The sequence below is a fragment of the Strix aluco genome, chromosome Z (assembly GCF_031877795.1).
Source record: "Strix aluco isolate bStrAlu1 chromosome Z, bStrAlu1.hap1, whole genome shotgun sequence".
Taxonomy (NCBI): Eukaryota; Metazoa; Chordata; class Aves; order Strigiformes; family Strigidae; genus Strix; species Strix aluco.
The window spans coordinates 37,216,375-37,231,247 of NC_133971.1; the positions used below are offsets into that span (position 1 = coordinate 37,216,375).

General features: G+C 38.3%; 1 protein-coding gene across 4 annotated transcripts in view; it reads right to left on the minus strand.

The window, feature by feature from the left end:
• The window catches only part of SLC24A2 (solute carrier family 24 member 2), a 120,680-nt gene that overhangs the window by 24,609 nt on the left and 81,198 nt on the right, over positions 1-14,873 (minus strand). For all 4 annotated transcript variants that reach the window (XM_074812800.1, XM_074812798.1, XM_074812799.1 and 1 more), the window contains 2 exons: positions 12,427-12,522; positions 9,182-9,270 (listed from right to left, as the gene is read on the minus strand). In XM_074812800.1, coding sequence (XP_074668901.1) covers positions 9,182-9,270; positions 12,427-12,522 — 185 coding nt within the window. The remainder of the gene's footprint in view (positions 1-9,181; positions 9,271-12,426; positions 12,523-14,873) is intronic.

The following is a 14,873-nucleotide window of genomic DNA, read 5'->3' on the forward strand; positions in this document are numbered from 1 at the left end:
TTCTAGAGAGTCAAAACACTCCCTAACATACAGGGCTACCCCACTGTCTCTCCTTTGCCTATGCCTTCTGAAGGGTTTATAGCCATCCAGTGCAGCATTCCAGTTGTGTGAGTCATCCCATCATGTTTATGTGACTGCAATTACATCATAGCTGTCCAGCTGCGCAATGGCTTCCAACTCCTCCTGTTTGTTTTCCATGCTGTGTGCATTGGTTAGATGCACTTCAGTGGGGCTATTTTGATCCTGCCACCTTTTTCTGGGGAGAAGCCCTAATTCCTATGCGACTGTTCTCAGCCACTTCCATGGTTTCTAACACACCAACTGGTTTCTAACACACCAGGCTCTGGGGGAATCTAATGTGAGATTGCCATGCCCAAGATGTCCTCCAATCATCACATCACCCACAAGTCCTCCTCTGTTCACAAACAGCAGGTCTAGTGGGGTACCTTCCCTAGTTGGCTCACTCATCAGCTGTGTCAGGAAGTTATCTTCCACACACTCCAGGAATTAAAGACATAAAGCTTATGTCATAGCTAAGACATAAAGCTTATGTCTTAGCTGCCACGTGGATCTCCATCCCCTACCTCAACTGAGATGTCTAAGGTGCTGTGTGCATTAGTACAGGAACATTTCAAATGTGCTCCAGTGTACTCAGCACATCATGGAGCAGACTGGAGAACCTCTCTAGCATGTCATCTGTCAAACACTGGTGTGCCTGCTGGTGACACCAGTCTCCGAGCCAGTTATTGATCTGGTGAGTCTTCCTGATTCTTCCCTCATCACTCCCTGTAACTGGAAGGATAGAGGAGAACACTACTTGTGTTCCTGATACTTTAACCAGTCATTAACAGTTTAGACATAACCTGCATTAGATCTTCATATTCAAAATAGTCATTAATGCATTTCTATGAAATTCTCATTAGCTGTCATAATTCTTTCCACTCTTTATTTACTGTATCCTCATTTTTTCTTGCTTGTGCTTGGGACTGTCTTTTTGTTACATATACATTTGCAGTGCTGAATATCCATGCCTAGAAGGGATGGACGTGGTACCTTAGTGCGTATTAATCAATAATGATAATAAAACTAATTCGCTAATAGAAAAAGGTTCCCTTTGCACATTCTACACCTTTAAACTACAAAAAATATAGATATGATTCCCTGTTCTCAAGAAATGTTATTACAAGTGTTGTTTTGCTCCATGTTCTCTTTTATACATCTATAACATCTTTCTACATAACTCATTACAAACAATGAAAAAGCTACAAAATCTTTGGACACTTCATCTTTGACAAGTTCTTCATCCAAGAATATCTATCTAATACTTGTCTGTAATCCCATAGAAGAAATTTCTTACTGCTTTGCTCAACACAACTCTTCCCAATCTCCCAAGAAAATTTTTCCAAACAGAGGAAATGTGTGTTTTACATTATATAAACAATACAAACATATGGTGACATTTTATCAAAAACTATTTTGTTTAATAAACAACAGCTTATACCAGACTCCATCTGCCAAAGTCACAATCTAGTCACTGCTTCTAGCAAACATCAGAAAATCATTGTCTCCGTGCATACTTATGCTCATATTATCTTAGGAAAAACATTGCTTTTCTGCTGCAACATCAATCTGCGTTTTTATACTTTTTCCTGACAATAGGACAAAATGGAAAACAAGTACAATGAACCACCTCAAACTCATCTGAAATACTGAATCTGACACTATTTATCAACTAGTCTGTATTGTATAACAGCTATAGTATATGAATTACAAATACTATATTCTGGATTATTCTGTTAGACCAACTAATCTGAAGAGCTGAGCTATAAATTCTCATGCTTGTACATTTCTTATGTATTTTGACTTCTGATATAATTTATCTATACAGAATTAGGACTCCAGAAGAAAGGAAACTGCAGACAGAAATTATTTGCAGATCAATTTGCTTATGCTAAAGTATAGATATTGTACCACCTATAAAAAGGGAATTTCTTTCTTTGCCTGATAGTGTTGCAAAAGACTGCTGAGCCTTTTTTTTTTTTTTTCTTGGAAGTGAAGAGCTCTGTACAACCCAACTTTTCATAATGATTGAATCAAGAAAAAATTATGATGTCTCAAAATGTTACCTGTCTCAGAGGTAAGTACTGATTTTCAGAACTGAGATTGATTTTTTTCTTTAGAATAGCAAATCTCACATTAATTTATTTCCCTAGAAAGTCAGAGGACAAAAGCCCTATTGTGAACAGCCTCAAGTCTCTGCTTTCTGTTTCTTGTCTGTAACTTGAATCGCTCATTTTTCTTCTCCTACTTATCACTTGGAAAAAAATATGTGAAACAAGGTGAGATAGTAAGTTAGTACAGTAGTATGCAATTTCTATGGGGAAACTAAGACAGAAAACAATGTCCTTCCTCATGAATTCTCAAGTAACATTCAAGGAGGGAGTAAAATTAAATCCCTGAGATTTCAGAATACATTCTGTATATATGGATGCTCTTCTTAGGGCAGCTAATTTGTATTAATCCTCTCTGCACTGTGAACTCACTGAATAGCGCTACCTTTTGAGTGGAGCCTTTACGAAGGAGCAAGGCTCAGGTAGGTATTTGCTCCATATTCTTCTATTTTTGCTTGTGTCCTATCGGGCTCTTGCACAAACACCTGAAAGCACAGCTCCTGGAGCTTATATGCAGTTTTTTTACACCCATGTTACTGCCAGCACTCTTTGGGGAATTTGAAAAGAAACACTCAGAATGTAACAATCAAAACAGCAGTCAGCCCACCAGAAGTAACAGCTATGGTGTAATGGAGATACACCTGAAGAATAAGCCTGTGTCTTCACACCATTTTTCACTGTCCTAGTTTTCAAGTAAGTCAAGCTGGTATACAGCAGAAAAAAATGTGGAATAGGCAACTCAGTAGCCTTGGGAAAACAAAGATCGATCCCTTTTGATGGCAATGTCATTCTCATTAGGTTACAAAGAGCTATATCAGCAAACAAGATGCAGACATTTACTTTAGACTGAAAAAAATGTTTGGGCTTTGGAAAACGTATTTTTAATGATCAAACAAATACCAGGGATGCTGGAATATATCATGGCCTTAAACAAAGGCTGCTCTAATCTCCTCTACTCTCTCTGTGAAATAGAAATGATTAATATAGTCCAGAATCATAGCCTGAGACAGAGAACACAATGCTACTCAGATTCACCTAATGCTAATTTGATGTAAATGGAGTAAGTACTCCAGGGCAGGGGACATCTGTCCCCACCAGGGCCTCTGTCCTAAAAAGCAGCTGCTCTTTGGTGTGGAAGACAAAATATGCTTTACCACACTGTTGCTGAGGTAAGCAGATTAGATCCAGCGAAAACAATAAAGCGTTTGTGGCATTTTCCTAGGACATACAAGTTGTCTTATATTTTCATGGAAAAGTTATCTCTGACATGGTTGGCATGTAAACATTTTCCAGTGGGGTTTCCATGGAAACAGGTAAAAGTGTGCGCATGTGTACGTGTGCGTGTGTGTATGTGCATGTGTGTGTGTGCGTGTGTGTAGGTGGGAGGAAAAGGTGTTATCTTCAGATTGGAAGCTATTTTTAGGAAAGCCACAGGTTAAAACGACTATGACTGAACACACTTAATCAAATGCCTGTTAAGAAGGTGGCAGGGGGGAGGAGAGGGGAGACAACTGGACTTCCCAGAAGGATCACTTCTCTGAAGGGCACCCTATAAAACATTTAATGAGATAGTCAGTGTCCTTTCAGTCTTCTTTCATTTTCTCATACATGCTTAGTACCACTCTATGAAGTTTTATATAACAGTCTTCTCCTTTGTGGCAACATGCTAAAGGTTAAGAGACAGAATACTTAAGTAGAACAAAATCCCTGAGGAAGACGCAATACAGGAGGGAAGGCAATTTCTGGCTGCAAATGAAACAAGAACATCTTACAGACTGTATGGTGGGAGGAGGTATTGTTCCCTGCCGCCCTGGTTAGGGGCTGGGAAGGAGACCACAGCTGTCTGTCCTACACAGCTGAGGATTCCTGTTTTATCAAAGCGCAGGAGATCTGCTGCTGCTTACAGTGGGAGCAGGATTATGAGAGTTTTACTGTCTGGGACAAATGACTGGGTTTCTGGGGACATTTCCTGGAAAGCCTTTTTGAAATTCTGCAAGCAGCATCAGGACAGAGTTTATTTTGTTGCTCAAGGGCTTGGGCTAGCAAGAGGACAGCTGAGGTTCCCTGGAGGATAGTGGAGTAAGAAGAATGGAGTTAAGGGCCTGGGGAAAAGGGAAAAGCAACACAGTGGAGTTTGGAAGAGACAAATTAATAAATTAAAAGAAAAAAAAAAAGGGGAAATAAAGTGAAATACACCTAGTTCATGAAACCTTGTGAAAGCCATTAACTGACAGTCCTGACATTACATTAGTCTTGACAAGATATTGACTGTCTTGTGCAGTGTTTCAGCCCTGTGAAATTAAAAAAGAAGGAAAGGACGAAAGAATAAACTTCAAAAAAATATAAAGATGACAAAAAAAACCCTAAACAAACCAGGAGAGGTATAAGGAAAACTAAATCATGGCATTTTGAATATTATGTTTTTTAAAGAGAAGTTTAATTTACAAATATGTGAAAACTACAATACAACATAAAAGCATTTTTTTCCCCTTTTCTTGCAGTCTTAGTCTGAGACCTTCCTTTCACAAGGGTCCTTTGGTCAACATCATACTTTTAAAAGAATAGGGGTTTTATAAGTAGGATGGATTTATTTGCATATTCTCTTTGTACTAGTGGAACATACAATTTTTAATGTACTTTCAGATAATTCTAATACAGAACTTCATGTTACTAAAATGCTTGTGTCTAGGGATTTAGACCCAGGCAGCATCATCTGCACCGGTGAAAAGTGAGGAAAGCCCACAAATATGATTATGCTTGTTTTGCAAGAGGGAAAAACATGAAGACCATAGTGGAACTTAACAATGGAGGAGAAAGAATTAGATCCCTATGCACATCTTCTGTATCCTCGCTGCAAACATGTTTTAGGAATACTTGATGACCTGCTATGTGAGTACACCCATTTCCCAGCCCATAGTTTTCAAGACACTTTTTTCCCCCAAAGGTGTATTTGCGCTTGGTTCCTCAAGATGGACAGTGTCTTTAATTTTCTCGGTTCTAAATGATCATCACTGGGACATGAAGGCACTAATGATAAGTTTTCTTAAGAGATTTTCTAAACAGCTCTTGTGGATCAAAAACTATATCTTTGGACATATAAAAGTGGAAAACTGGAGAGAAGTCATTTTATACTATATTTCCAGATTCTGATATTACAACACTTCCTTTTTCATCAGAGCAAGGAAAAACCGTCAAAAATTCAAGCTGCCAGACTGAATTCTACTCATGGAACAGAAACAAATTATGTTCTAAGTGTAAAATGGAGAACACTTGTTCACAAAAAGAACATTTTCAAGAGTATTTGTAGGTCAAGGCTGAGCTGTAATGGGTTTGTTCTTGTCACTCAGCTTTAATGAGCGAATTTTTGAAAGAGAAACTATTGATGAGGACTGGCTAGCATACTATCCTGTGCCTTCAGTATTATTTCCCTGAACAGAGCTGCTCTTAGAACTGATACCATTGTCTTTGAAGAGTTACTATTTCCTAGGGGTATGTAGTGTCTGCATAAAGTTTGGAAAAGCTAGAAAGAAGGCTTGGGAGGGCAAAGACAAATTCTTTTCCTCAAATTCTAATCTTCATCAAAGGTCATGTGAATGCTGGGTGTGTGATTCTGTTGTTGCCTACACTTCTATAAATCAGGAGTAATCCTACTGGTGTTCATGAGGTCAATATACAAAGCAGAAGGAAACTCAATAGCCCAGTTTTAGCTTCAGAGTGATGCCACAGCTTGGGAAGGTGTATCAGGAAACTGTGCACAAAAAGTTAGGCAATACATTGAGGAAGGGTCCCTGTACAGTATAGAGTTGGCAGAGAATCTCACTGTGAAGTAAGGTCCCAAGTATCACAGAGACCTGTTTATTTGTTACATGGATGAGTAAACTATTTTTATTACAACTTCTCAAAAATTCCAATAAATACTTTTAAATTACAAAATAGGTTCCAGTATATCAATAACTGAAGAAGCCTGAGATATCAGCAGCTGTCAGATTATCACTGAAAGAAGACAAAATTAGAAACGCCACTGGGGAGGAACACGGCATAAGCCATCTCAAAAAGTTATTAGGAGATTGTTATTTTTTATTGTGACAGCAGACACCTAAAATCCTTTCTTTCAGACTGATGGAGCCAAATCTGCAGAATCACTCCTCCACCAGTTACAGATCTCTCTGCTTCTTCCATCTTGACATCCGGATAAGGTTAAATAATGTATCTCACCTCTGATACAGCACAATAGTTTTTCAGAATGTCCTAATACTTGCTGAAATTAACATAAAAGTTCCAAACCCCACCTCACTGTAAGTTTAAAATATCTAAAGGGAGATGAGAAGAAGACATTGCTGAGTAATGTACTCTTGCAGTAATCTTCCCTCCTTACCCTGCAGTTGCTTGAAATTGAAACCATTGTCTTGAATGATGAAGCTGCTTGATCTTGCAGATTTCTGAACAAGCTTAGAAACTGCTTCATTACAATGCAAACCAATAGCACATGGACATTGCTGTGAGATGTGATTGCTTAATATTGGTTTGCCTTCACTGTTTTGACTGAACAATCTTAGTGGAAAAAATCTTACAAAGCAAGGCCAGGTTTTTTTTAAGCTACTGAAGTATATTAGAGTCTATCAGAATTTTCATATATCCCACAGATTGATTCACGTACACCCTAACAGGTTACACAAGGCTATGTCACTCTTACTGACCTTTGAGAACAGAAGTCTAAAAGTCACTCTGCTCTGGACTTTTTTTCTGAAGTTAAAAAATAGTCCAAAGACATATTTTACTGCAGTGGTGAGGTTGGACTCTCAGAACACTATTCAAATGGATCTGAAAATTGCTTTCCTTACCTTAAAATGTTGAGTGTTAGAGTGCAATGCTGAGATTTTATTTTACATATATTTCACCCATCTCACTTACATAAGAGAAATTTTTTGTTGGGCTGACAACAATCTTTAAGTGGCATGACAGTCTGAACGACTTAGAGTGACAGAAAAGGTAATTTAATATTCTACTGTGCTTGCCTTTCCATGGGAAACTGTCCTGGTTCAGCTAGGATAGGGTTAAGTTTCCCCAGCAGTGGGGGGAAGCTCTAGCCGGGTTATTCAATACCATGCTGATGTCACCTCCAGGTGCCCAAGCGCGGGAGCGGGGAAGATTCAGTGAACACGTGTGTTATGTGATCTCTCTGCTCTCACTGATGTATCGGTATATTTCTTGCTCTGTTCATTGTTATTACTGTTATTGTTATTGTTATTGTTGTTGTTTGTTTTGTTGCTGTTGCTCTGTTGTATTAAGCCTCTCTTTATCTCAGCCAGGGCTTTGTATTTCACTCCCTTTGTGGGGGAGGGGCAGCGGCCACGTGGTCTCAGACCCCGGCAGGGACTAAACCACCACAGAAACTCATTATCATTACCGATCATTCAGAATATCAAAAACTAACCATCTCTTTTAGATTCTTGATGCTGATTCTCAATTTCTATTCCCAGAGACCAAAATTATCTGCAGTGAAGAATTGATGCTATCTGCCAATATTTGGTGCACTAAGACACCAGCTGGCCAAAATCATGTCATTTTTCCACCTCCAGCTGTGTGAACAAAACAGAAACTTTGCCCAAAGACTCACCCTTCTACACCTTGCAGTGTTTTTTCCCAGTCTTGCAGAAAAAATTGGATAACCTCTCCCTGTAATAAGTATGTTTCAGTATAAATTATGCTCCTTGTGAGGAATAATTGTGTTTAGGAAGCAGCCAGCAGACATAAACACACTCTGTTACTTGTATACCACTTCTAATTTTTTCTGTGGCTTGCAGAACCTTTCAGGAAAAGAATTTCACCTACAGTGACATTGCTTAAGTCATGAAGAAGGCAAGATGATCTCTGACTTGGACTAACAATTTTGTTAAATGTTAAGTGAAAGCAACTAAAATATCAGAACCTAAACCTGGGATGACTCAAAACAAAACATGGTCACTGCCATTTTTACATGATTTTGCTGTATGTAAATGCAACACAGCTCATCCCACTTTTAATAAGGGGAAGTTCTTGCTATCGTATAGACGACTGCTCAGTCAGCTCTTGCAATAACCTTTCTTGTGTCACTATAGCCTAAGGAGAAGGCTAAGAAGTAAACTGTAGAAACAAAACCGTTATAAACACTTATGTATTACTTTTAACAGACTCTCTACGCAGGTTTTGCTGTCTCAGTCTAAAAGAGCAGTGCCAAATTTAGCAAAATCAATTCACCAGCATTTTTCCACTTGTTTGCCTACTTGGTATGGAGCTGGTATTAATAAAATTTAAAAAAAAACAAACCAAACCATTAAATAGGCCCTTGCAGGGTGAAATTTTGCAGTCACCTACTCTTAAGAATTACAACTTACTTAAGAAATAAGCTAGTTCAGCTGTATTGGTATTTCAGTAGCCATTGTGGAAGTTAGACACACTTATGCAGTTAATTATTATCTACAAAAGGTATATCCTAAAATAAATACATTTAAGTGTATAATTACTTTTTTTTGCAGATTTTAACCATATGCAACACTAGTATACTATATCTCATTCAGCTTAATTTGCTACTTGTCTCAAGATAACAGAAGGCAGGTTGGAGAAGTTTGTGTACAGCTCCTCTTTTATACCTTCTTTTAACTATCCCATGAAGTACATGACACACTACCTTCTTAAGAGAAGAGATTTTGTGCAATGTGATGATAATCAGACAAGCAATTTCCATCAGCTATATTTAGGGATGTGAACACCTTATCTGATAAGTAAAAATACATTTCCTGAACGAATACATTCCAGACTACCATCTTACCTTACAGTGAAGGGCAGGAGACCAAGAGAAGAGCTTTCATGTATGCCAAACCATATGCTGGGTTCAGTTGTAAATGAAGATTAAATATATTGTAGACAGTTAATATTAACTGCTTCTTGCCATTAATTATGCATATTTCCAGTGAAAAGCACTATCAAGCATGCAATATGGACATAAAAAGAAGAATAAAAAAAACATTAACCTCTTCTTCAACGTTATGGGCGATTCCATTCTGCACTGGTCCTGAATCACTTGGTGGTGTTACTGCAACTTCCACTTTTGCACTTTTTTCTGAGGCATCATCCATAAATAAAGAGTGGGAAAACAACAGAACATTAAGAAACAAATCAATTAGTGAAAATGCTGTCATATATTCAGTCTGAGTAAATCATCTAATACTGAAGGTAGACCAACATCTGCCATTAACAGAGAGACCAAAATTCCATCTTCCCTTTGACAGTATATATTTTGAATAAAATTTTTATGAGTGATGAGCTTGCATTGAAGAAATTATTCTAATGCTACTCATGTCCTAGAAAAAAATATATTCTTTGCAATATTCAGTGCTATTTGTTTACGCTAAACTCAATGAGCCTAATACTTCAGGTAAAAAGCAACATATAGAATTCTCCCCAGATATTAAAGAATGCAACATGTTGCATTTACAGGTCAGGGGATATAGAATCATAGATTCGTATAGGTTGGAAAATACCTTTAAGATCATAAAGTCCAACTGTTAACCTAGCACTGCCAAGTCCACCACTAAACCATGTCCCTAAGTGCCACATCTACACCATACCTGCAGGGATGGTGACACAACCACTTCCCTGCGTAGCCTGTTCCAAAGCTTGGCAACCCTTTTGGTGAAGAAATTTTTCCTAATATCCAGTCTAAACCTCCCCTGACACAACTTGAAGCCATTTCCTCTTGTCCTATCTCTTGTTACTTGGGAGAAGAGACCAACATCCACCTGGCTACAAACTCACTTCATGTAGTTGAGCCTCCTTTTCTCAAGTCCAAACAACCCCAGTTCCCTCAACTGCTCCTCATAAGACTTGTTCCCTAGATCCTTCACCAGCTTCATTGCTCTTCTTTGGATGTGCTCCAGCACCTCAATGTCTTTCTTGTAGTAAAGGGCCCAAAACTGAACACAGTATTCAAGGCGCAGCTTCACCAGTGCCGAGTACAGGGGGACTATCACTTCCCTAGTCCTGCTGGCCACGCTATTTCTGACACAAGCTAAGATGCTATTGGCCTTCTTGGCCACCTGGGCACACTGTCAGCTCATTCAGCCGGCTGTTGACCAACACCCCCAGATCCATTTCCACCGAGCAGCTTTCCAGCCACTCTTCCCCATGCCCGTAGCATTGTGTGGGGTTGTTGTGACTCAAGTGTAGGACCCAGCATTCAGCCTTGTTGAATCTCAGACAGCTGGCCTCAGCCCATAGATCCAGCCTGTCCACATCCCTCGTAGAGCCTTCCTACCCTCGAGCAGATCAACGCTCCCACACAACTTGATGATGTCTGCAAACTTACTGAGGGTGCACTCAGTTCCCACGCCCAGATCATTGATGAAGATATTAATCAGAACTGGCCCCAATACTGAGCCCTAGGGAATACCACTTGTGACCAACCTCCAAGTGGATTTAACTCCGTTCACCACAACTCTTTGGGCCCGGCCATCCAGACAGTTTTTTACCCAGTGAAGAGTATACCCCACCCAAGCCACGAGCAGTCAGTTTCGCCAGGAGAATGCTGTGGGAAACGGTGTCAAAGGCTTTACTAAAGTCTAGGCAGGCAACGTCCACAGCCTTTCCCTCATCCACTAAACAGGTCAGCCTGTGATAGAAGGAGATCAGGCTAGTCAAGTAGGACCTGCCTTTCATAAACCCATCCTGATTGGGCCTGATCACCTGGTAGTCCTGCATGTGCCGTGTGATGGCACTCAGGATGGTCTGCTCTGTAACTTTCCCTGGCACTGAGGTCAGGTTGACGGGCGTGTAGTTTCTCAGATACTCCTTCCTGCCCTTGTATACGGGCATCACATCTGTTAACTTCCAGTCAGCTGGGACCTTTCCAGTTAGCCAGGACTGCTGAGAAATGATTGAAAGTGGCTTGGTGAGCACTTCCCCCAGCTCCCTTACTAGATATATATATTCAACAAGATATAACTGTTGTAATACTCTAACCCCTGCAATTAGTAAAGTTACTTCCAATCTGTTATCATGCTCTTTCTCATGCAACAACGTGGGAAAAAGTTTAAATTAATTGTCTAATAACATCCAATAACAGAGGATGAACTTTAAAATAGAATCGTCCTATAGTCCTTGTGCTAAACATTTATAGGAATTAAAGGGATGAAATTATGCCTTTGGTTTCTTATGGCAAATTTATTCAAATTGATTCTTACTTTGACTATCTTGGAATTCTCTAAACAGTAATTATCTCTTTAAGTATGTACTAGATAAAAATGTCAATGGCCAAAAATCCCTTGGACAATATAAAGTTATGGGGAATAGCAATATGAAATGTCTAACTCAAGTTCAACATGCCTTATGCTATGCTCTTATGCACAGAAGTAAATACAGCTGTCTAGTTACATTACTGCTATCCTGAGATTCTTCTAAATTAAAAATCTGAGATCACAGCCACAATGCAGTGCCAGACTATCTGTAATTATTTCAGTGCATGTGTGTTGTCTCTTAACCCTGCAGCCAGCATTATGGCTTATTAACAGACTGTCCCATCCAACTGCTTGATTCTGGAAGCAAATAGTATCTAAACATAGCACAAGGTCAGAAAAAGTGTCAACTAATAAAATGATTCTGCTTTTATCAGATACATTGGCATCTGGTTTTCTAATGCAGAGAACATGCCAACGTAAAGTAGAGAGAGCAGGACATAGTACAGATTTTCTTTTAGTGTAGGAACTTTTAAACTAAAATACAAATTCTTAACCCTAATGGAAAACCATAGTAAGCTAATTTTGCAGTTAGCATAGATGGACCTAAATGATTCTCAGCAAGTAGTAGATAGACAAATCAAATCTTAAATATGAAGGTTTTTTCTTTTCGTGACAAGGGTGATACCACAGAAAACATATTCTCCTAGAGCAGCTCAATAAATTAATTAAATTTTCACATATAAACTGCAGGGAAGTTTTGTCTCTATTTCTGTCACTTCAACACATATCCAAAATCAGCACTGCTTTTTTATTTTCAACTTTGCTGGAAGGCTTTCTAGATGCCTTAACTGTCTTTTTCTTCTTGCACTTAACTCCTGTCTCATCCACAAGTTTCATACTCTTTTGTACAGGGAATCAGAATACTTTACTAAGATAGCATAAATGAACTAGAAGGAGAAACTAATCCTTAAGGATTTGCAAGCTAATTAAACAGTGAAAAAGGCCCTAAGGAACAGGTTATACCTCCGTACTGCTGCACTCACCATGATTAGCAGCTCCATTCTGCCTTTCACTGTCTTCCACCTGGCACTTCTTTTTGGCGATCTTATGCAGAATTGATGCCCTTTCCTTGAACTTTCCTAGAAGAAAGCATTGTCATTATTAAAATGCAGCCATTTTGAGAAACAAAGTTTCTTTGCCATAGCTTAGGCTCCATAAATCAGTGTTGATAATCCATTTTCATCCCTCCTCAAACAGCAAACATGTTATTAAAGACTATCTGATGTTCCCATATATACTTTTTTTCTTTTTAGTGGAAAGAAAAATGTAATTTTATTTTTTTATTCTGAGAACTCAGTAACAAATTGAACAAGAAATTGAAAACAAAAGCTATTAATTTTCTTCAGAAGTAGTCAGTAAATTTTCACCTATAAAAGTGCTGCTGTAGGATTTCAGCCTAAACAGAAGATGAATACAGGTGAATAAAGATATTATAAACAAACACAAACAGTTTCAGGTCTCAATTAGTGGTACAGTAACACAGAATTTCAGATGAACCCATATATTGCATCATGGTGATTGTGGTCAACTTTGTCACTTTGCACTCAGATATGTGCCTGTGACTTCTACAGATACTTCAGAAGGGGAAGAAAAAATCTCCAGAACATGTGATTTCCATACCAGCTTTTCAAAGGTAAATTTTCTTCTCAAACTGCCAGGTATTTTTTATCTTCCATGATGTTAACCATGCAGTTCATCATCTAGACTGTCTCCAGAGCTACTCATCCCATCCTAAGAGAGATCCCAGGTCCTGTCACACTTTTCTGATGACTGAGTCCAGATGACACATTAAAGCTAGGCAATGTCAAACATGGCAAATATTAAGTGAAATTAATCTTTCCTCTACATTGGTTGATTTTTCTATGTAAGGACTCTTTAGACAGCTTATGACAGCCTATGTCATGTAGAAAGCTGATATCTGGCTTTCTTTATTGTTATCCTCATTGCTATTGCTCTTTAAGTCTTTTTTTTAATCTTTTTAAAACTATAACTGGTGGCTATAGGAAAGTACACTCCTAATTAAGAACGCTATTACCATACAGGGCCCGTGACTGTTTTAATTCTTCATCTCCAGTTAAAAAAATCAATTGAAAACTGTTGGTGTCCCTGCAGCAAAACCAGCACAGGCTTAAGACCAAAAGATATTTCAGAGGAATCACATAATTGATTAACAGTGGGAAGTAACATTAGAAATCATGAATGAACTCAGTTAGTTGGATAACAGTCACTGTTTCCAAGCTAAAACTAAATGTACACAAGAATAAATCATTATTCAAGAAACAAATCCTCTCTTTCCTTGTCACGATCAGAAACTTCAAACATTTGTACCAACACTTTTGTATGTGAAGAAGCATATGCACAGTGACTAGCAGCTATCATTTGCTAGGAAGTGGAACTAATTTGTCAACAGTAAATCACTTGGAAAGTAATAAAAATACCACAAAGATTTAATAGCAGTACTGTAGTTTCAGCAGCCCCTATCTTTTCACAAACACATCATGCTCAATAAAAATAATTAGCTATTCACAATATATTGCAAATATTATCTTTTTTGATACATGGTACCTAGAGTAAAATTGCCTGCAGAAAAGTATCTAAGCATAGAACACAATCATAAATAGTAAACCATCTCATTATTTCAGTGCACAGGGTCACTGGCAGAGATTTCAGTTAGAAGGGGAAGAAGAAACAAAAAGTTAAAGAAAGAGAGAGAAAGGGAATTGCTTGGGATATCAGATAAGAGAAAGAAAAAAACAGAGGAAAAAATGCAAATAATATTTCCAAATATTTTAAGCTGAAATACTAGGAGTCAAGTCTGTTCCTAACTTCCTTTGAAACTCTAGGGGCATTTAGAAAAGGCTTATCCAGAAGCATGTGTAGATACTGAAAGATGCCTGCATAATTTTCATACAACGTGTATGTCAGTTTGCTAAAGGATTGCTTTAGGTTTCAGACTCCAACTCAGATTCATATGTTTGAGAATTTGGCTTGTGATGCCCCAAATATACAAATTCATTTCTTTGCAAGCAATGCAAATGATGCAACTGAGACATTTTCTAAGAAATATCTGTGGATCCATCCATGTCTCCACCTACTCCAGGATGGTGTAAGACCTTTTAATCTAAGGTTAAATCAAAAAAGTTAAAGTGATGTAGAATTCTACAAGAAACAGATCAAGGCTGGTGATTAGCAAAGAAGGTAGCTTAAAACTAAACTGGTTTTATTTGAATATATGCAAACAAATCAGTATTATATAATATAGATATGCCTTGATCTGCATAAGTGACTCCAGCTGGCATTAGTTGGCAGAGATTCTCCTCCTGATCAAGGATATATTAAAAAGCCAATCCTTTGATGACAATCTAAATTGCAGATTACAGATTCCGTAGGTCAGAAAAGCCTTTGATTTGATAGGAAAATAGTTAATCTT